This window comes from Pleurodeles waltl, chromosome 2_1 (assembly GCF_031143425.1).
Source record: "Pleurodeles waltl isolate 20211129_DDA chromosome 2_1, aPleWal1.hap1.20221129, whole genome shotgun sequence".
In the NCBI taxonomy this organism is placed as follows: Eukaryota; Metazoa; Chordata; class Amphibia; order Caudata; family Salamandridae; genus Pleurodeles; species Pleurodeles waltl.
The window spans coordinates 461625472-461646189 of NC_090438.1; the positions used below are offsets into that span (position 1 = coordinate 461625472).

The following is a 20718-nucleotide window of genomic DNA, read 5'->3' on the forward strand; positions in this document are numbered from 1 at the left end:
ACAGATTTGACCTTGACCTTGCCCCAGCCCAGCGATAGTGCCTAGGGCCAAGGAAAAGGATACAGTCTGATAGCCCGAGTGGAACCCCGGTGTTCTCTAAGGCCTTAAAAGTTTGAACCCAGTGACATTGCCCACCACAGGTCTTCTATTTTGGTTCCCCTGCAAGAGATGTCAGAATACATGCAAGCGCACATTAAACAGAGCTTCGCCAAAAGATATCAGGGCCATGCTTTGTGCAGAGTACCCTGGACCGGTCCTTCCTGGCAAAGTTGTAGAGACTCCGGAAGTTGACCCTGCAGTGGTCACCTTTATGAAGAAATGCACTAAAGACCCAAAGAAGGGTATGGATAGAGCTTTGCGTAACAGCCAAGACTAACTGATGGAAATGTCTGATCCCCTGACAAAAATCCTTGAGCTTGCCTGTCAAGCAAAAGACTCTGCCACTCCCATAAGTCCAGACTTCCTAGTTGGTTGGGCTGTATGTCAGGGAATGCCAATTGTGCTGTTTTGACGGAATGCAGACAATCTGTTCTAATGTGTATTGGCCCTTGTCGAATGATTTTGCCTCTTTGGAGGCCGGCCCGTAGTAGAAAGCCTTCTCTTCGGGTGGGAGGGGAGAATTTGTGAAAGACTGGCTACCTACAGCACACTGGATACAGCACAGTAGTCCCTTAAAAAAGTTTTTAGGCAGACCCTTGTTAGCAGGGCCAGATGATTCAGGTGGCGCTCATCAGACTGTGGCTTCTATCAAGGCTCCCATTGACAGTATTCACCCCATGCCGGAGAGGATGGGGTGACGCCACTTCTGGCACTATGTTTGTTCTCTCTTGATCACAAGGAGACAGAAACTGTTTCCGTATAGGAACCATGGTGGAGCACAGGGAGCAAACCAGGAGTCTGGAGTTACAGGTGAGTTATTCTCCTTTCCAAAGTGATTTTGGGGGGGTGGGAATTACTTATTTCTTCATAACTGGTGGCTTATGACACAAGACCTGTGGGTGCTCGAGTCAGTTCAGGGGTTCAGATCTGTGATTTCAGCTGGGCACCTTCCAGATGAAGGGAAACCTATCAGCAAACTTCATTTAGTATGCAAACTCGTGAGGTATTAGAATGTCAAAACCTCAGCAACGGAGGTATTCAGTTTTATGGGATGTAAATATAGTTCTCAAATTTCTGGACGACTAGCTAGACAACAAATATCTTTCCTGCAAACAACTTTGAGCTAAGCTCACAATGTTGGTATGGTTGATTTTGTTCAAAAGTGTTTCAGATGTCCGGGCTGTAGATCTTTCTGGTAGAGTATTCTCTCCAAAAGGCTATCCTTTTCTGTTACTAGGCAAACAAAATCAAATCTAAGATTAATCTTGTATCTTGCTTTTTTGAATAATGCAAAATTGTGTGTGGTACAATTTCTCAAAGCATATGAAATATGTACTAGCAAAATTAGACTGGACCAGAGGGGTCAGCTGTCTATCACTTTGCAAAAGCCCCATAAACCTGTGGTGGTGGCTATTTTGGTCCAGACGGATGTGTTGGCTTTTAGCAGAAGCATGTATAGATATTTCTACTTTTGGTGCTCATTCAGCTAGAGGAGCCATGGCGTCTAAGTCGTAAACCATAAGTTCCTGGTTAGATGACATCATGAAGGCTGCAAATTGGTCATCCCAAAACATGTTGAAGATCTACTATTATAAGCATATTGTCGATGTTGTGTTAGTTGTGGTGCCATAGCTTTAAACAAGCATAATCTGAGCCTCTGGTCCTGACATAGAATAACAAAATCTTCTAGCTTTCGCAATGAGAATTTTCCATTCTATTAAAGACATGGAGGCGAGGATTAACCCACCCCGGCATGTTTACATATGGATGCAAGTTAGTTCTAATTTATTGGCATTGCATGATTCCATAATGTGAATTGCATTGTTATGTTTGACCATCCTTTACTGTGATTTTACTTGCGTGCCTACTTGGCGGGAACAGGTTTATTATGGCTTTCTATTCTTTATGTACAGGAAATAAGCAGAAGAAGATTTACAGAGGCAGAAGTCTGTTCCTGCCTGGTAGGTTTGCGGCCTGCTCTCGAGATGCGATGTTAATTTAGGGTGACCACCCGTCCGTAAATTTCACGGACTGTCCGTAATTTCGCCCTGCTGTCCGTTGTCCGTGATGAAAGCTTTAAAGGACGGCATTTGTTCGTAATTTTAGCCTTTCACCTAAAGGGCAACAGGGGCAGGTCAAAATTACGGGCAGAGGAGTTTCCCCAGCTGGGCTGGAAGGCAGGGGGTCTCCTGTGCTCTGAGGGAGGGAGGGGCAGACAGATAAGAAAAGGCCTTCTTGCCAGGGGGTCTCCTTCCCTAAAGACATGCAAATGTGGGCAACTGGTAAATCTGAAAATACAAAGGGGCTTGAAAACCTGCATTGACTTTACTAAAAGGAGTCACTTGAAGTTTTCTGGTGGCAAAGATATTTCTTTCAGAGAGGTATTGTAATGGTGTTCCAAGGTGAACTGTGGAGTGTTATACATTTTTTTATCACTAGGTATAAACTGTATATTATTCAAATCTGTATTTGAGAAGCACTTTTTTTTTATTGAACCAAGATGTATTTGCGCATTATGTAGCAGCCTTTATTATGATGTAATTGTATTTTTCACAGTTCTTTCAGGTACCTCGGTACCTCATAGTACTAACAAACATTGGCAAAGCCAATAGGTCTCATCTACGAAAGAGTTATTGGCTTTGCTAATGTGTTTTAGCTATTAGCCATGTTAAACACTAGAGTAGCTGCTGTTCAGCATGGCATAAAGCTAGTGGCATAGTGGTGTGGAGTGGAGTAGAGTAGCATAGGAGCAGTGGCGTAGAGCCCAGTGGTGCAAAGTACAGTGCAGTGGGGTACAGTGCAGTTGTTTAGAGTGTGTTAGCGTAGAGTGCAGTGGTTTAGAATGCAGTGGCATGGGACAGAGTAGAGTGGCATAGAGTGCAGTGGAGTAGAGTGGCATACAATAGAGTAGCAGAGAGAGCAGTAGTGTAGAGTGGTGCAGTGGCATAGATTGCAGAGTAGACTCACATTGCAGGGAGTGCAGTGGTGTAGTGTAGAGTGGTGCAGAATAGGGCAAAGTGCTGTAGAGTGGAGTGATGCAGAGTAGAGTGGCTAGAATGCAGTAGTACATAGTACATTGGTGTATAGTACGGTGGTGGAGAGTGCAACACTGCAGAGTAGAGTGTCAGTGCAGTGATGTAGAGTGGAGTAGAGTGGCACAGAGCAGTGGCGTAGAGTACAGTGGTACAGAGTAGAGGGCAGTGGCGTACAGTGCAGTTGTTTAGAGTGCATTGGCGCAGAGTGCAGTGGCATAGAGTGGCATGGGGTAGAGTTACATAGAGTGCAGTGGAGTAGAGTGGCATACAATAGAGTAGCAGAGAGTGCAGTAATGCAGAGTGGTGCAGTGCCATAGAGTGCAGAGTAGACTCATGTGGCATAGAGTGTAGTGGTGTAGAGTGGTGCAGAGTGGAGTATTGTAGAGTGGTGTAGAGTAGAGTATAGTGCCTAGAGTGCAGTGGCATAGAGTAGAGTACAGGCGCCGGGAAACCTCCGGGTAGCTGTGCACTATATAAATTCAATAAATAAATAAATAAAATAGAGTGGTGTAGAGTGCAGAGTTGCAGAGTAGAGTGTCAGTGCAGTGGTGTAGAGTGGTACAGAGAACACTGGCATAGAGTGCAGTGGCATAAAGTAGATTATTTCACAGTAGAGTGAGGTGGCTTAGAGTGGAGAAGTGCAGTTAGAGTGGAGTTGCATAAAGTGGCATAGAGTGTGATGGCATAGAGGAAAGTAGTGTAGAGTGCTGTGGCATAGAGTGCAGAGGTGCAGAGTAGATTAGAATGATGTACAGTGTATTTATGTAGAGTGCAGGGGCATAGAGTTGAGTGTTACAGAGTAAAGTGCATTAGCATAGAGTGTATTACCTTAGAGTGCAGTGGCGTACAGTGCAGCGTTGCAGAGAGTGGAGTTGTGGGGATTAGATTGGGGTTGCCTAGACTCGAGTGGTATGGCGTGCAGACGAGCAGAGCACAGTGGTGTAGAGAGGCGCAAAGTGCGGTGGCTTAGAGTAGAGTAGTACAGAGTAGAGTAGAGAGGCATAGTGTGAAGTAGCATAGAGAGCAGTGGCCTAACCCCAGTATCCAGCAAGATTGTTGCATAAATCCTCTCACTTTTGAAGTCAGAGAAAGGAAAGGAAATACTAAGTTCCCACCGAAGACAGAGCCTGACATTTGACTTTGTTCTTTGAATGCACAGCAAATATGATAAGATAAGAACAAGATTTACAGGCCTGTTTACAGAAAGGGAGCACTCAACAGGATACTGTAAATAAGGTTTTTGCAAGGGAAGGGACGAATTCAAGCTGCATAGCCTAAAACAAATAAAGCCAGCAAATTGAAAGCAACAAATTGTGAGTTACAAACCACAAGGCCAATGGCAAGCAACGGGCAGAATGCATTCACAAGGAAGCACTATGAATTTACTTAAAGTGACAGCTGTGGGATACTTTGTGGGGAAAGTCTAGTATTTTAGTCCATATCTTGCAGAGGTTTGGATACATCAATCACCCAGGTAGTATGACAAGAAGACCTGGAGTGGTTTCCATGTTGCAGGATAGGTCTGTACACCCATTCTATCAGTTTGCCACCATTTCCTATGGTACAGAGCTTCTGGCACACCTCTTGTAGGGTTAGTGCTAGGTAGCCAACATGAAATAGGACATTTAATGATTATTTAAGGTGGTTGTAAGTAAGGAGTTGACCGGGGGGAAGATGGTAGTCTGCCACAAGGGTTTGGAAATTTAGTAGCTCACTGTTCAGAAACAAAGTCCCCAATTTTAAGACACCTGCAACATGCCACTGATGGAGTTGCTCTGAGCACAGCCATCCTGTGCGAGTGAGAAGGCTTAGCAAAGGTAGTGCAGGAGCATAGGGTTTCTTCGTGTTAGTGAGTTTACAGGTTCTGGCAAGGCAAGAGAAAACCATGCATGATAACCCCGGATGGTGATCCATAGAATGGTCAGTAGGAAACGATGAGCAGTGCATTAAGCCTTCCTTAAAAGTCTTTACTGGTAAACCCCATCTCATGCAGGGAGATGGGCAGAAAGCCAGTGAGCCACCCATTGGACATCTGCAGCTGAGTGGAAAGAGCTCCCGATGGCGCTGCAGCGACCAAATCAGATGTGTGGCCTGTCTGAAGAAGGAATGAAGGACGAGCAGGGGAAGGTTTGCTAAATAATACTATCATTGGGGTAGCACACCATCTTCGCTAGTGCCACATGGCCTCTACAGAAAGCAGAAGAGAAGACCAAAAAGCAAACTGGGCTTGGAGGGACCGTTCGCTCTGCCGAGATTTTCTTCCTGGAAATCAGTGTAAGAATGGTAGATATTAATCACTAGGTATCAAAAGGTAACTGGTTCCCAGTTCAATCTGAGATCTAATTGTGTATGAAGGCGAAAACAGTGCCATATGTTAAAGAAACACTAATTAAATTTTAAAATTTGTAAATTTTGTTTGTGCAATTTACATCCCAAATATTTTGAAGATTCTATGTGTACTTGACACTTAGGGATAACCCAGATCTCTAGTTTGGCTTTTGCTCAATTTCAAAACCATATAAAGACATGGACTAATTGGGCAATTGCCTTGCACAACCTTGCAAGGGGTCTGGCCCCTGCTCACCCTTCACAAGCACTAACAGCGAACCATTGCACCAGAAGAGTTTGCCAAGGTGGATGGGTGTTGATTGTTCAACCACTTGACAGTGCACCTTCTGTTCTGCTCCTGTTTGCAGACAACTCCCCAGGTACCCAATACCTTCAAATAGTCTTGGTGGACCCATCTTGTCTGAGTTTAGGAATTGTCCCACGTTGTTCTTCTCTTCTTTATTTAGCCAGTTGTCAGCAACAACCCTTTGAATTACTTGCCGTGGATCTCCCATTTGATCTCGATTTCATCCTACTCTTTTATTATCTTTGATTGGTAGACCCGGCCTCCCATTTCTGAGATAAATGTAGAGTCCCAAACATACACTCTAGTGCAGTGAGACTACAGACAAGTTATGGGTACATCACATCCTGTCATTAGGTGTGAGACTGTCACCCACACCATCTGCCCTGCCTCTTTAAAAAAAATTAGGTTGAAAGTCCATGGGCGGTTGGGGTAAGCGAGATGTTTTTGTTCAATTTGTTTAAACTAGCATAAGGTTAATTACCTTAATGTTTCCCAAACTGTTTGCCAGGGGTTTTGAAATGTTCAGAAACATAATCAAAATTTTGCTGTTACTTTCTCTTCAGGAAAGATTGGGTAGGGGTGATGGTCTTGCAGTGAAGAGCATTAATTTACTACTGAACAAGGACGTAATGTGACACCTGAATGTAGCACACAGGGAGGCAATCACAGAAGGTCCACAGTGAATAAATAGTGCTATGTTAAAAAAGAGTACATAAATGCACTGACAACATAGTGAGGCATGGCCTCTCTTGCGTGTGTCTGTAAAACTGAAGTTTGTTCTTGAGTTTTTGTCCTGAATTTTGACCCATTGTCCTGAATTTTTTACAGTCCTGTCCAGAATTTGCCTCAATGCCACGTGGTCACCCTATGTTCATTCCATGCCCACATGGAAGTTGCCGATGTTGTGAAAAGGTCGACCCTGGTTTGGGCTTTCGGACTTGGCTCAGTTAAAATGAATTATGGTTCAGTATTTGCAGAGATGTTGTTTTTTTCTGTTACGTTGGCAAAGAAAGAGGTTCCAAAATGGTGGTGAAGGCTGTTAGCTTTGTAGTGATTGGAGCATGTGATGGATGATATGATTATACTGTTCATGGGAAATGTAGTTTAAGTTATTTTCTTGGTTGTAATTGGCTGATGTACAAAAATGCAGTAAAGATAGAGAAGCATAATCCTCACCTTCATGTCCTTAATAGACTTGAAAATTCATATTACGGAAGCTATAACATTTTTTATTCGTCAACAGTTTTTTGGCTTCCATTTAAGCACGGGAAAGCCATTTTAACAAAATCTTTCTTTCTGCCTTTCAGGGTGGAAGAAATTGTGAATAACATATGCAATGCTTCACTCAGTAGAACAGAAGTCTACGTGTATACGCCAGCTCTGATAAAGGTGAGTCTTTTATTCTGCAGAGTCCAGCTGTGTTAAAACGTACCTTCAACTTCATTCTCTGTTCACACCTTAGGGCTTTCAAGAGCACTTATTTTCAACAAGAAACCACCTCACGAACATTGTTGTGCCTTACACGTTCTTTTGTGTCCGTCCATTAACCACTTATACATTTAATATATCTGACCTTTAAAACAGCTACTAAATGTTTGGGATTTTTTTATTCTCTACGTGCCGTTTTGAAATCACTGCTGCTTTCTAATACAGTGAATTAATGTGTGTGCATAGTGAAACATAACGCGGTATGGCAAAAATAAATGTGCACTGTTTTGCTTGCATTTAAATGTATGGGGTTTTTGTCTCTTGATGTGCTCATAAAGCTTTCATCGAGGTATTAATTGGGAATATAAAATCATTGAGCTCAAAATTCTCACCTTTTTAATATTTAAAAAGAGCAGTTATTTCCTGAAGGGTGACCTTTTTAACTTCTGCAAAGCCCTTCGAGGTATGCTGTGCACCCAGCTCGGTATCTCTAGTAGTTCTTACTTACTGGGTGTTATTTAAGTCCCTGTCTCCTCTGTTTATGGGAGTGTGTTGCAGTACCTGTGAGTGACCATATGTGGTTCTTGACTTTCTCATAGGCAGGGTTGGTGTATGTCTAATATTGTTTTACTACCTTAGTGCTGTAGTAACTTTAGAAGTATAATTTGTGAATAGCAATGTCCTTAGCCTTTTGTGGGAGGGTGTTTATAATAGTCCAACCCTCTCTAAACCCTGCCTTACTTTCAGTAAATGTTACCGATTTTCCCCACCACTCCCCCCTACCCTTCTCACATTTACTACTGGTATTGAACTCAGATGTTTGGAGCTCTCCCCACAGAAAAGGTAGGCAAAGTTGAGAAGGAAATTTCCACTCGTAGGTTTGCGAAAAGTATTTTGTAGTAAGTGGTACTACTTTATATACTACCAAATGTGGTTTATAAATCCGTCCCAGTATCTGACTTAATGAATTTAGGAAAAGAAGAGCTGTTATTCCATTTACAAAAAGTGGTCAAAAATTGTGCTCCGTTTTTGTTGCAAATTTACTATGATTTTGCAAACACAGCTCATTTTCCACTGTGGCTTGGCTCTTTTCCCTGGAATCAAGTTATGTCTGGTGCGTTTCAGCTCCTTGTGCAGGCAGGTAGGACTTCCTTTTCTCTGTAGGTCGAGCAGCACAGCGCCACCAGAGGCTTTCCCAGATTTGGGCCCAGTTAGGAAGGAGATGGGCAACAACACTGATGTTCCACTCTTGGCTAGATTTCTTCTCTCCTGATGCTGGTCCTTCCTCTTTGTCAAGCTGAATAGAATATTGAGGGATAGGGGCAGTTCTCATACTCTACTGGTGGCCAGTGCAGTATGGTTTCAGCCAAAAGGGAGTGGGCAGTTTTGTATCAATCCTGTCCTTGGCTTAACCTCTGAATGTCTTTAACATCTGGTTCTCTTGTAAAGCACTGTGATGCCCTTAGTCTATGTCCGAGCTATGTAAAGCTGCATAAAATAAAGAGTGCTACCCAGAAATGTTGGTATAAAGGGAGGACTACCAGTGTGCATGCCAGGTTGTCAACTTCAGTGGGGAAACACACAGGAATGTCCAGAAAATGTAAAAGGATAGACCAGTACAGCTTCACCAGGCTATGTAGAGATTTTCATCCCACAAGACAATTTACTAACCAACATTAAGCACTTAAAAGTCAATGCTTGTAGCTTTTATACTACCAAAAAAAAATAACTATACATTATATAATCTCTCCTTCTAAAACCGTGATCTAAGTTCACATTGTAATGTTCAGACCCGTATACAGATTGTGCATCATAAGTGCTGTTATGAAGGGGACACGAGTGAACTAATTTAAAGAGGAACGCTAGTAATCGTGCATAGATTGATTTAAACATGTCTGTAAATCTGATTATCATGTTTTTCTTTGCCCCTGAAATGTATTTTGTGTATTACGTGCCTTTTCACCTTGTCTCTTTTATATATTTGTCCATTTAGAATATCCATTTGGGTTGCATAGTTTAATTGCAGAGTTATTATTTTAGGTTGACATGTCCTCAGCAGCTTGAAACTGCACTGTTGAGTCTGTATTTTGTCTCCAGGAATCTTGTGTAGTCAATTATACTAATGATCCGATGGTTTGCAATTTTGTCTAGATTACTCTTTTTTTTATCTTAAAACAGATATGTGGTGGTTACTTAGTACACATCTACTTCTTTAATAGATTTTCTCTGTGGTCCTTCATATCTATAACTCTTAGACAGGTATTACATTGCATATGCTTTAAAGTGTTATCGAAGCTCAGTCCGACTCTGCCTTGCACCTCTACTCTGCCTCCTACCGAATGTCATACTAAGATAATTTCCCACGGAGTCTCTGTGTGCCTACCCCAACCTTTAGTGTGTGCCTGGATTTATGAATAAACACTTCCCAAAAAATGTGCAAAAAGTTAAAGCTGGTAGTAGTATATCATTGAAGATGGGGAGTGGTTCTAATTCAGTATTTGACACTGTTGAGCATGTCATATTCCAACAGTTCAGTGGTATCATTCTTTTCTTACTGGCCATACTGCCTTTTACAGCAGAGCCCAGGGTTATTTCTTGTGGTGTACTCCAGGGATTCATTCTCTACTCACTCTATTTTTTTAACATCTACATGACACCTCTGGCATTGCTACTCTGCAAATTTGAGGTGCCGTTTTACTTCTACACTGATGAAATGCAGCTTAAATTTAATGAGCGTCAGCAGAAGTAATTTGGTCCATATAGCCCAACCCCACAGATCAACCTCACTGACACGGATGCAGAGTTATGGCAGTGGATGTCTACCAACTTTCTCAAGAAGAACCTGGCTAAGACTGAACTGTTGATCACTAAAAATAGCATGGCCGAACTTGATGCTGTAATTTGGCCTGACACTATTAGCCGGTGACCCCACCCTGTTAAGTCAGTGCTCAGTTTGGGTATCCATATAGATACAGAGATACTTCTAGAGCACCAATTGGCACCAGTGGCAAAAGGTTGCTTCTGGCAGTTAAAGCCTACTGAGATCCCGAACCAAGACCATCTGCGATGGTGCTTTTGCAATAATGGCTGCTAAAGAATGGAACAAGCTCCCCAACAATATTCAGGAAATTTCTCAATTACTTACCTGGAGCAAGGCATTAAAAACATCTCTTCAAGCTACTTTAATCACCTTCTTCCCACATTATAGAATCCTCATGTCACTGATATCATTTTCCATTATATGTTTTCATTCGACCTCTTTTTTTTTTTTTTTCTTTCTTCTAGCATCATCAAGCTTTAGTGAGCATGTGCTCAATAAATAACAATTGTGTATACTGCATTTCAAAGTCGACACAAGTTGGTAGGTAGGTGATACGGATATTGATTGTAAAGGCATATGGTGTACGCAGTTGTACCAGAGAGGGAAAATGAATAGTTCTGCTACAAATCAAATCAACACATGTCCTAACATTCGACACTATGCACAGACATTGCAACGTCTTGGTATTTCATTACCTTTTATTGTACAAGAAACCTTTTGAGTTTAGTGACAACTATTTCTTTTTGTCTGTTTGTGTTACAATAACCTGTCTTTCCTTAACCCTAGTTGTGCAGTCAGTCATGGAGGCCGTCGCCACTAACCATGACTTCTACATTGGGCTGGCCTTGGCTATAAGCTCGAGCATATTCATAGGAGGAAGCTTCATCCTGAAGAAGAAAGGGCTTCTTAAGCTGTCAGGGAGGGGCTCTGTCAGAGCAGGTATGCAATAATTGCTGATATTTTGTACACGATTTAGTTGATAAAGTTTACAAATTAACAGCTTTTGTCTCGTCCTTGGCAGTATGTAGTCTGAAAGGGCCTGCCATTTGGATCACCGTTTTATTCTCAACTGACATTATCAATGGCAAAATCTATGGTTACTTTGAAAATTAGTGAATGACTTCTACTCCTACCTATACAATTTATTAAACTGTTTAATACTGAATATTTGAGTGTCTGTTTGTTTGTGCCACATTGGGGAACTCATCAGTTTCTGTATTTCATTCCCGAATGCACTATTTGCATGCCTAATTGTCACTCATTTGCTTGCTTCTTATTCAGTGGAGTTCATTGTCCCAGTGTATCTGTATTGTATTGCCTTTTCACCATCTCTCTGACTGGCTCGGTTCTGTCCTTCTACTTTTCGCTATTAGGATTTTTTTTCTTTTGCTCAAGTACTTTTTTTTATTGTTTTTTGATAATGCTGCACAACGTCAGGAAAAAGCCTTGTTCAGTAGAGTATCACCAAAAGGCATTTTTAAGCCACGAGATCCAAAAGGCGAGACCTACTGGCTTTGTCAATGGTTTTTATCAGTAGGACATTTACCCCATTATGTTTTATGATTCGAACGTACCACTGAGGACCTACAGCTGTTTTAAAGGAGTCACCTGTGCAGCCATGTTTCCCTCGCATCTTTCTTAAATGATAACATACCTGTTCGATGCTAGAGTGGGTGAGGGCAGTGTTGACTATAGTATTTTCCTCTTGCTTTATGACACCCTTAAACAATGGCGTCTGGTTCAGTCAGCATAGACAAATCCAAAAGGTCTGTCTAATAATGCTGCAACGCATGTAAACATAGGCATACACCAATGCAGTTTATCACTAAAAAGCTTGCCATATTAGCTTTGCCTCTACTGGGAAAATACAATCGCTTTTTCTGTATAATGGTTACAGGGCACAAAGAGTTCAATGGGGCAGACAACATGATGATTAAGTTGACTTTTCAGGTGTAATATTGTCCATGCATTCCAATGGAAGCACTTCCTGGAAGTTGCAATGGCACATCAAATAGCTAATCGCATGAGGCGAGAAAGTAATACTTCACTGGATGGAGCCAAAGCCCATTCTGTGTATTTTAGATACTCGGTTACCATACCTTTGCATGCAGGTATGTTGCCAAGGTAGACCTAAACAATTCTTAATGGTGGGAAAGGACGTTTCTATGTGCGGTCATGAGTTTGTGCTTTTTTTGGCTACAGGTGCTTGTAGAATGTTCCTTTGAGTGAACAGTTATAGTAAGTTAGTTACCTTGGACCTTGTCTCCAATGTCTGCTTAAAATACAACAAACAACTTACAATTCTGAGACATTGTCTCAGACCCTGTGCAGTGGTCCGCCTTTTGGCTAGGTTTGCTCTATGGAAATTCTATATACATACATACATACACTGAATAACAGCTAGAGAGGGATTATTATTTTTTCCCTTATATATTTTGCATAGCGCACCTGCATGTTGCTTCACTGCTTTTTTTATACCACTGCATTGTTTAAAAAGTGGTCAGTGAACAGCTGATCTGTAAGGAGATAGTGCGCAGTAAATCTTAGTCTAAGGGAGCGAATCCCCCCCTGAACAAAACTATCAGGGTTGGCTTATTATTCATGTTGCTATCAGTCCCTAATACACATGTTGAGAGGGATGGGGGTGGTGCCTCCATCGATAACCTAGTGAGAGTATCCTTTTGTAATCAGCCCAGGGGCTGCATGATTCTCACATTTTTATGAATGAACCATCACTATAGCTACATTACACACCTAATGGTCAGGTCCTGCACTAGACGGGCAGGGCCGCTGCTGTTCAGTCCTTTTCAGTTTAATGAGGAATCCTTTATTTTATGGTTACACAAACCTTTCACTGAAGAACCTGCATTATTCTTTATTAATCATAGATCAACAGTTTTGAGACCGTTCTAATCCCCTTTTAATGCGAGTACCTTGTTTTATTGATCTAGCTCCACAAGGTGACCTCTGTGCGGTCTTTTGCCAATGAGACTGAAAATGTTTTTCCTTTCCCTGTGCGCCACAGTATTATTTTAATTAGTTATGCCTGGACGCTGTTGAGACTCACAACTACATGATCTGCATTTGAGAGAAAGCAGTACAAGCCTCTGCTTTTGTAATGTTTTCATGTGGTGCTAGTCTGTCCACTTCAGTTAGTGAAGGTAGCATAAGATTTTTCAGAGAACTCTACATTATTGAAACATTCACATGAAAACAAGTCAGTAGAGTTCCTTGTAGTAAACTGCAAATAGTGTGGCACTCCTTTTCCCTATTTGTTGCATCCTGTTCATTCTCCATGAACCCCCATACATTCTGACTTTGCATCTCTTCGACTAATAAGTCACCACCGAGTGACATATAGGGGGTGATTCTGACTTTGGAGGAGTGTTAATCCGTCCCAAAAGTGACGGATATACCACCAGCCGTATTACGAGTTCCATAGGATATAATGGACTCGTAATACGGCTGGTAGTAAATCCGTCACTTTTCCGTCACTTTTGGGACGGATTAACACCTCCTCCAAAGTCAGAATCACCCCCATAGTCTCCTTCTTCCCGTCTGATTATCATTCAATTTTGAGTCTGATTTCTTGCAATTGGGGTTGTGTAACCACCAAGTTCTTTAGTTTACCATGTTGTTTTCAATTTCTTTCTTTTCATAGTTTTTGTTTAGCCTAGCCTACCTGAAAGGGGATTATCGTTTTTGACACTCTTTCGTGGAGGACAGATGCGTTGTTTGCCTCCTCAATGGCAGCTTTAGCAAAAAAACTCGCTGGCTATTCTAGGGCTAACTGACTAACCCTTTAGCTGAAACCAGGCCGTCGGACGTCTTTTTCAAGCCTAGGTTCCGGAGACAGCTGGTTAAGCATGTTACAAATATTTACTCCCACCCGTTCTCTCTCAGCTAAGTGTGTGAGGCTTATACAGGGAATGAAATTCGGAAGGAGGTGATTTACAGAAATGGGCGTAACTGTAATACATGCATAGGCAGTGGCGCATCACAACTCCATACTCTAAGCACATGCACTGCAGAATAGCATGTAGGTGGAAGGTTTGATGTAGAAATCAAATGAGGTGGAACAATTGTGCACAAAGGAAATATGAGCCATCCCGGGAGATATCCAGTCGGCAACTTGTTCACCTCCCAAAATGAATTCATGGCTACAAGCTCTGGAGAGGATGAACTCTTGACGAGGTGCTTGCCAACCTAGACTTCTAAAATGAAAATCAGCAAGCAGGCACTCTTTTCCCCTTACGTCCAGGGGCATTACAACAACCACCAGCTCATCATAGCAGATGAGGGATAACTCCTTAAAACATAGATTTGTTGATGTTTAAATCTCTTGATGGTAAGAATATTCAGAGTCTGGTATTTTTTTTAGGGGGGTGGGGTGAGAGACTCATGTAGAAGTTTGGATGTTAACAGTCATGATTGCTCTTATTAAAACAAAGATAAAGTTCGTTTATATGTGTGCAAAACCACAGAAAGCCTTATTGAGGCTCAAACTCCTGGTTGAGTCTGCAATTCACATGTGCATGTGTTTTGCTCAAATATAGTGTTACTTTTCCATGAGTGTTTAAACCACAATAAAATGCCATAGAGGGAACTGTATATTCTTGAAGAAGAATTGGCGATTGGATAAGAAAACAAGTGAAGATATTGGATTTTCAGAAAGGTGTAGCTTGATGACTGACAGTACATTTGAAGAAAAGGATAAATGGCTAAAACTCCTAAAGGAACATAATATTAACTTATTATTAAGGGGCAGCGTAATAGACTTTTCAAATATAACTCCTGATAGACTGTTCGACTATCTCCTTCTAAAAGCTACAGGAAGAACTATATTTTATACCAAAAAATTTAAAATAAATATGCAAAGTTTGAGGAGAGAAAAGTGAAAGTTCTACATACAATTCACATTCTAACATTGTAGATAGACAAGAGATGAAAACTCTTGTATAGGATGGAGCCATTGATATTAAATAGCAGCACTCTAGTGTGGCCCAAAGTTTATTACTATTGAAGTAATACTTCATTTTTACATTTCCTTTGTTTTCGCTTTCAGGTCAGGGTGGTCATGCTTACCTGCGCGAGTGGTTATGGTGGGCCGGGCTTCTATCCAGTAAGTATATCAGTTGCAATTAACGGTTCTCTAGTTTGAATTTAATTTGACTAATGATTGTGGGAAGCATAAATGGAATACTTTGGTTCCTGTACAAGAGCTAATGAGCAACTAGTCATTTTTAGGTCGAGCATAGCAGGCGCAAGTGCTGCTTTTCCAATGTGTTATCTATTTGGGCTTTTAATTACGCCCACCTCACGGCCATCACTATCACTTGTTCATGGGCTTACCCTTCAAAAATCTTCTGTTATCATTGGTAAATGCTTTACGTTTGTCCCTCCTTGGGGCGGTTTGGTTACTGCCTTGGTCATCGACCCTGTTACATGGCTAATAGCACTTGCCGATATGGTTGACTGCGAGTAAACGTCTTTTTCCTTTTGTGTCTCTCCTTCACGCTCATGCTGTGGTGATTCGAATATGCTTGCTTATGTGAAACTGTTTTACTTTGTATTTTCAATTTATGTGGCAAGAAAAAAGTCTGGTTAGGAGTTTACAATGCTAATATCTAACTATAGCAAATGCGAGACCCATTGCATTGCATTGCAAATGCTTTTTTGAATCCCTACATATTGGAATTGCGATATGTGTAAAATAGCCTGTGATGCTTTCTTATCCCCTTCAGACCAAGACTATTATGAAGTACAAATGCCAACTGTCATACCTACAACCCGTTACCCATGCCGTTGGTTCTCCTTTGTCTCCTGCTCACTGAAAACTAGAGCTCTGTCAACCTTTTTTTTACATCAGAAAAGCCGGTCGATATTTTCCTTTACCCATGCTCATTTATAGATGCACTGCAGGGACTGTCCATTGGGGTCATTTAATCAGGTGTGGTTAGTATTGATTCCATTATCACCACCCTCTTACACTCCATCCTCGTCATCCTTTCTGACTCCACCAGGCCTTTGTTTTATTTGTAGATGTTTTTAATGTGATGGTGGGGACTCTTATCACAGTCAGTGCAACAACACTCCTTTGTTTTGCGAAGAGTTGAAACAGATTTTGAATTTCATTATCACCTTGTCCACATTCACATATGTATAAAGCCTTACAAAACCCTTTGGAGCATGATCTTCTTGACCAGAAACCCTACACTATTGTACACCATAGCACCATATGAAAGAATGTGGAGCGCACTTATTAGAAATGGGGTCTCTAATTGGCAGTCAGGGTAGGGATCCTTACCCTGGTAAGGGAGTCACACAACTAAGAAAACCCCTACTCACCCCCTTTGGTAGCTTGGCACAAGTAGTCAGGCTTATCTCAGAGGCAATGTGCAGAGTATTTGTACATTCTCACAGTAACGCAGTGAAAACACCACAAAAGTACTCAACACCAGTTTAGAAAAAAAGCCAATATTTATCTGAGCAATACCAGACCAAAACGACAAAAATCCAACATACACAAGTAGAGATATCACTTTTTAAATATTTAAATAAGTCTTAATCCTGAAAAGTCTGTGATTATATATCCTTATAACGAACAGTACCTTGGATGAGTCAAAAACAAAGATGATGCGGGCCGCAAAGGAGGTGATGCAATGGAAAAGCAAGAGAGGCGTCGAATATTTTCACGCTGAATGGGCAATGTGTGGATTCTTTTCCTACCTGATTATGTGTTGATTCTTTTCCCACCCGGCTGGCGATGGGTGGTTTCTTTCCCTCCGAACCAGCGATGTGGAGCAACATCAATGAAGGAAAAATGACACCCAGGGACGATGCGTAGAAAATCCCGACACACAACAATGATGGTTCTGCGCTGAAGCAGGCAATTTGTTGATTTCACAGCCGCAAGACAGGCTGCTTTTTCTGCTGCAATGGCTTGGGTGTGTGGATTTTCACTTGGGTTACCAGCTTCCCCTTCTAAGGGCCCAGGGACTGGATTTGGCACCTTTCGACAGAAGAGCCCAGGCACTGGCAGATGAATTCTTTGATGTCAGTGAGACTTCAAAACAGGAGGCAAGCTCAGTACAAGCCCTTGGAGAACCTTGGACAGCAGGATGTAGAAAGCAAAGTCCAGTCCTTTCACTCCCGGGATGCAAGCAGCAGGCCAGCAAAGCAACAGGCACAGTGGCAGTTCCTCCTACAGCATCCAGCTCTTCATCCTGGCAGAATGTCCTCAGTCCCGGAGTGTTCTAAAATTGTGGGGTCAGCAGTCCGCTACTTATTCTCATTTCTGCCCTTGAAGTAGGGAGACTTCAAAGGAAAGTCTTTGTAGTGCACAAGACCCTGACTTGCGCTGTCCTAGCCCCAGATACACTTCAGGGAGTTTGATACTGCTTTGTTTAAGGACAGGCTCTGCCCAATTCAGGTGCAAGTGTCAGCTCCTCCTCCCTCCTCTCTAGCCAAGGAAGACCCATCAGGATATGCAGGGCACACCTCAGCTCCCTTTGTGTGACTGTCTAGAGTGAATTCACAACCAGCCCAACTGTCATTCTGACCCAGATGTGTATTCCACAGCCAGGCAGAAGACCAGAATGGCTAAGCAAGAAAAAGCTCACTTTCTAAATGTAGCATTTTCAAAATAACAATTTGAAAAACAACTTCACCAAAAGATGTATTTTTAAATTGTGAGTTCAGAGACCCCAAACTCCACATCTCTATCTGTTCCCAATGGGAAACTGCACTTCAAAGATATTTCAAGGCAATACCGATGTTATCCTATGGGACAGATAGGCCTTGCAATAGTCAAAACTAGTTTAGCAGTATTTCACTATCAGGACATGTAAAACACATCAGTCCATATCCTACCTTTTAAATACACTGCACCCTGCCCATGGGGCTGCCGTGGGCCTACCTTGGGGGTAACATACCTGTAGTAAAAGGGTAGGGTTTGGCCTGGAAAGTGGGTACACTTGTCAGGTCGAACATGCAGTACAAAACTGCACACACAGACACTGCAGTAGCAGATCTGAGACATGTTTACAGGGCTACTCATGTGGGAGTCACAATCAGTGCTGGGTGCCCACTAGTAGCATTTGATTTACAGGTCCTGGGCACACACAGTGCACTTTACTAGGTACTTACTAGTAAATCGTATGTGCCAATCATGGAGAAACCAATCCCCAATACAATTTAAATAGAGAGCATTTGCACTTTAGCTCTGGTCAGCAGTGAAGTACCCCAGAGTCTTAAAGCCAATAAAAAACGTTCAGAAAAAAAGAGGAGGAAGAATGCAAAAGTTTTGGGATAACCCTGCAAAAAGGGCCATTTCCAACAGCACTCATTTGCATCTTTGGCATCTCACTGGTTTAACTGAGAATGTTATATTCTATTTCCATTTTTATTTAGAAGATACTTTATTAGTCAAGTACCGGACCGTAAATAGAAATGCAACATGTAGGGTATTTGTATAAGTCATGTGTTCTTTTGTTCTTTTACACTGAATACTAGGATCCACAGCTGAAATGTTATCCTTGCACAGTCGGGTGCAAGTTGCAATGTGAAGCTATTGTAGTAACTCTGGATCTGTTTGAATTGCAAACATGTGTTTTATTAAATTCTGTAAATTATGCTGCAAACATGTAGATCAGTAATTCTCAACCTTTTGTCACCACTTTATCATTACTGGAACCCCCTCCCCCCCCACCCCCCAAATCATTATTGGAATCCAAGAACCCCATGCTGAGTCATTACTGGAGTGCAGGGGTCCCTGGCCTAAACACTGTTGATGATTTGAACTGCAAAACAATACTAAAAAAAACATACAGAAACAAGCAGTCAAGCAAATAATAACCTATTTTATTTAATATGCAACCAAATAAAAATGTAATGGGAAGGTTGTAGCTTTTCTAAATTACATTGTAGCCTCTCATCATCCATACTATATTCTATTTGATGGACCTGCACTGCTCCCATGAATCAATCGGACAATACTAATTTAATTTTTAGCCAAATTCCTTGATACTTACAGTACGTTTTAAACTTTTCAAGTGTACATTTAGCCACATGATTTATTAATCTGTTAATATTAATTTTCTCAGCAGTCACGGACCTCCAAAGGTCCCCTGACCATAGGTTGAGAATCACAGATGTAGATTAGATGTTAAGCGCAGCAAATTGTACACTTATACAGAAAAAGCTGCTGCCATTTAATAATGTTCTTCCAGCAGCCATGTTCTGTCTGTGTAACAGAACACATCAGAACTGTGAGGAACTTGTCTCTGGCCACTCTGGTATGGAATTTCCCATGCTTCGTCTTCTGCATTCTTGCAGTTCAAACCAGTTGTTCAAGGGGAACTTTTTGACAGATAAAGTGGCCTGTGTGGATAAGAGAATGGTTGGGTTAACCTTTTTCAGTTTTATTTTGAAGAAATCTGCCCTTCTGCATATTTTTCCCATTTATCCCAGGAACAACGGATCTTCAGTATCCCAGCTCCTAAAGTTGCTGGGATAGTAGGTCAATAAAGGTATAAATATGGGGCGCGGGGTTGGCCCTATAACAAATACTGGCATAGCAGACTGCTGCCCCGATTTTCACCGGAAGACTGCCAGCAGATTGTGTAATGGTTTGTGTAGGAGGCTTGACTTCTCAATTAAGGGGTGACGGTGGTGCAGCCACGAACAAACATCAGTCACAATGAGAGATGGCAAATGCTGGGTAGGTTGCAGGTCTTTTCACCTATTTTAAGTCCCCAGCCCAGAAAGGGGAGGTGAAAACGCTTCTCCTCTCTAGTATTTGGGACAGGGTAGGGGTTTTGGAATGGGAATATTCACATTCACGGGATCAGGACTCCATAGGGATAAATCCTCCCTTCTTCCCTTCCAGGCAAGGGAATTCCCGCTGAGATATTCAACTTGCCTTTCACCTAGAGCAAGAACACTAAAGCTTCTGTAAATATGTATTCAGATTTGTTGTAATGAAAGAGTAAATCACCTCTACTCCACCTACTCGGTCACAAGCTTCCACTTATTTTAACATCTCCGTCTGTACATATGATTTGTCATGGTGAAACTGACCATCTCTTTTTTTTAATCTGGCCCTGGACTGATTTCCTAATGAGAATAATTCAACCATATGAAACCTTTTAAGTCCTCAAAATGGCCATAATAACTGAATCTATCTGCTCCAGCATATTAAAGTTCACAAGAGGACAATAGTGCATCAAATCGCTATAGTCAAGGACAAACCTAAGTCTGGACCACTAAAAGCTTTAACCTGTTAATGCTGCACCATCTAAAAATGAGGCCGTGAACCTAATTTGCTTAGTTACTGGGGTCCATTCATTCATAAATCTGTTATATACTAAAACCATCCGTCTTTAATTTGGAAGGATAGACAGGACTGTTGAGTGAGCTCTGGCCATTGTGATCTTAAGTAAAGGACTGGCAAGTGCCCACTAAAACTGTGTTGTCCTTTTTAGGGTCTGTGACTTTTGTTGCCATGTTTGTTTTTCTATTTAAATTCTCACATAACTATCACTGCATCTCATTTGTCATACATCATGATTTTTTCCTTACAGTTTAATGTTGATCTTCATTTACTTTTATCCCATTTGACCTTTATGGCAAATGCCTTCGATTTACTAGCAGTTTTTGTGATTACTTGTCAGTGGCATGCAAGTATGTCAGTGTAGTTT

The 20718-nt window shown here is 41.7% G+C and overlaps 1 protein-coding gene across 2 annotated transcripts in view; it reads left to right on the top strand.

Moving 5' to 3' along the window:
* The window catches only part of LOC138265580 (magnesium transporter NIPA2-like), a 56753-nt gene that overhangs the window by 17164 nt on the left and 18871 nt on the right, over nucleotides 1-20718 (top strand). For both annotated transcript variants that reach the window (XM_069213422.1, XM_069213433.1), the window contains exons 2-4: nucleotides 7077-7158; nucleotides 10805-10957; nucleotides 15084-15140. In XM_069213422.1, coding sequence (XP_069069523.1) covers nucleotides 10819-10957; nucleotides 15084-15140 — 196 coding nt within the window. In that variant the 5' untranslated portion in view covers nucleotides 7077-7158; nucleotides 10805-10818. The remainder of the gene's footprint in view (nucleotides 1-7076; nucleotides 7159-10804; nucleotides 10958-15083; nucleotides 15141-20718) is intronic.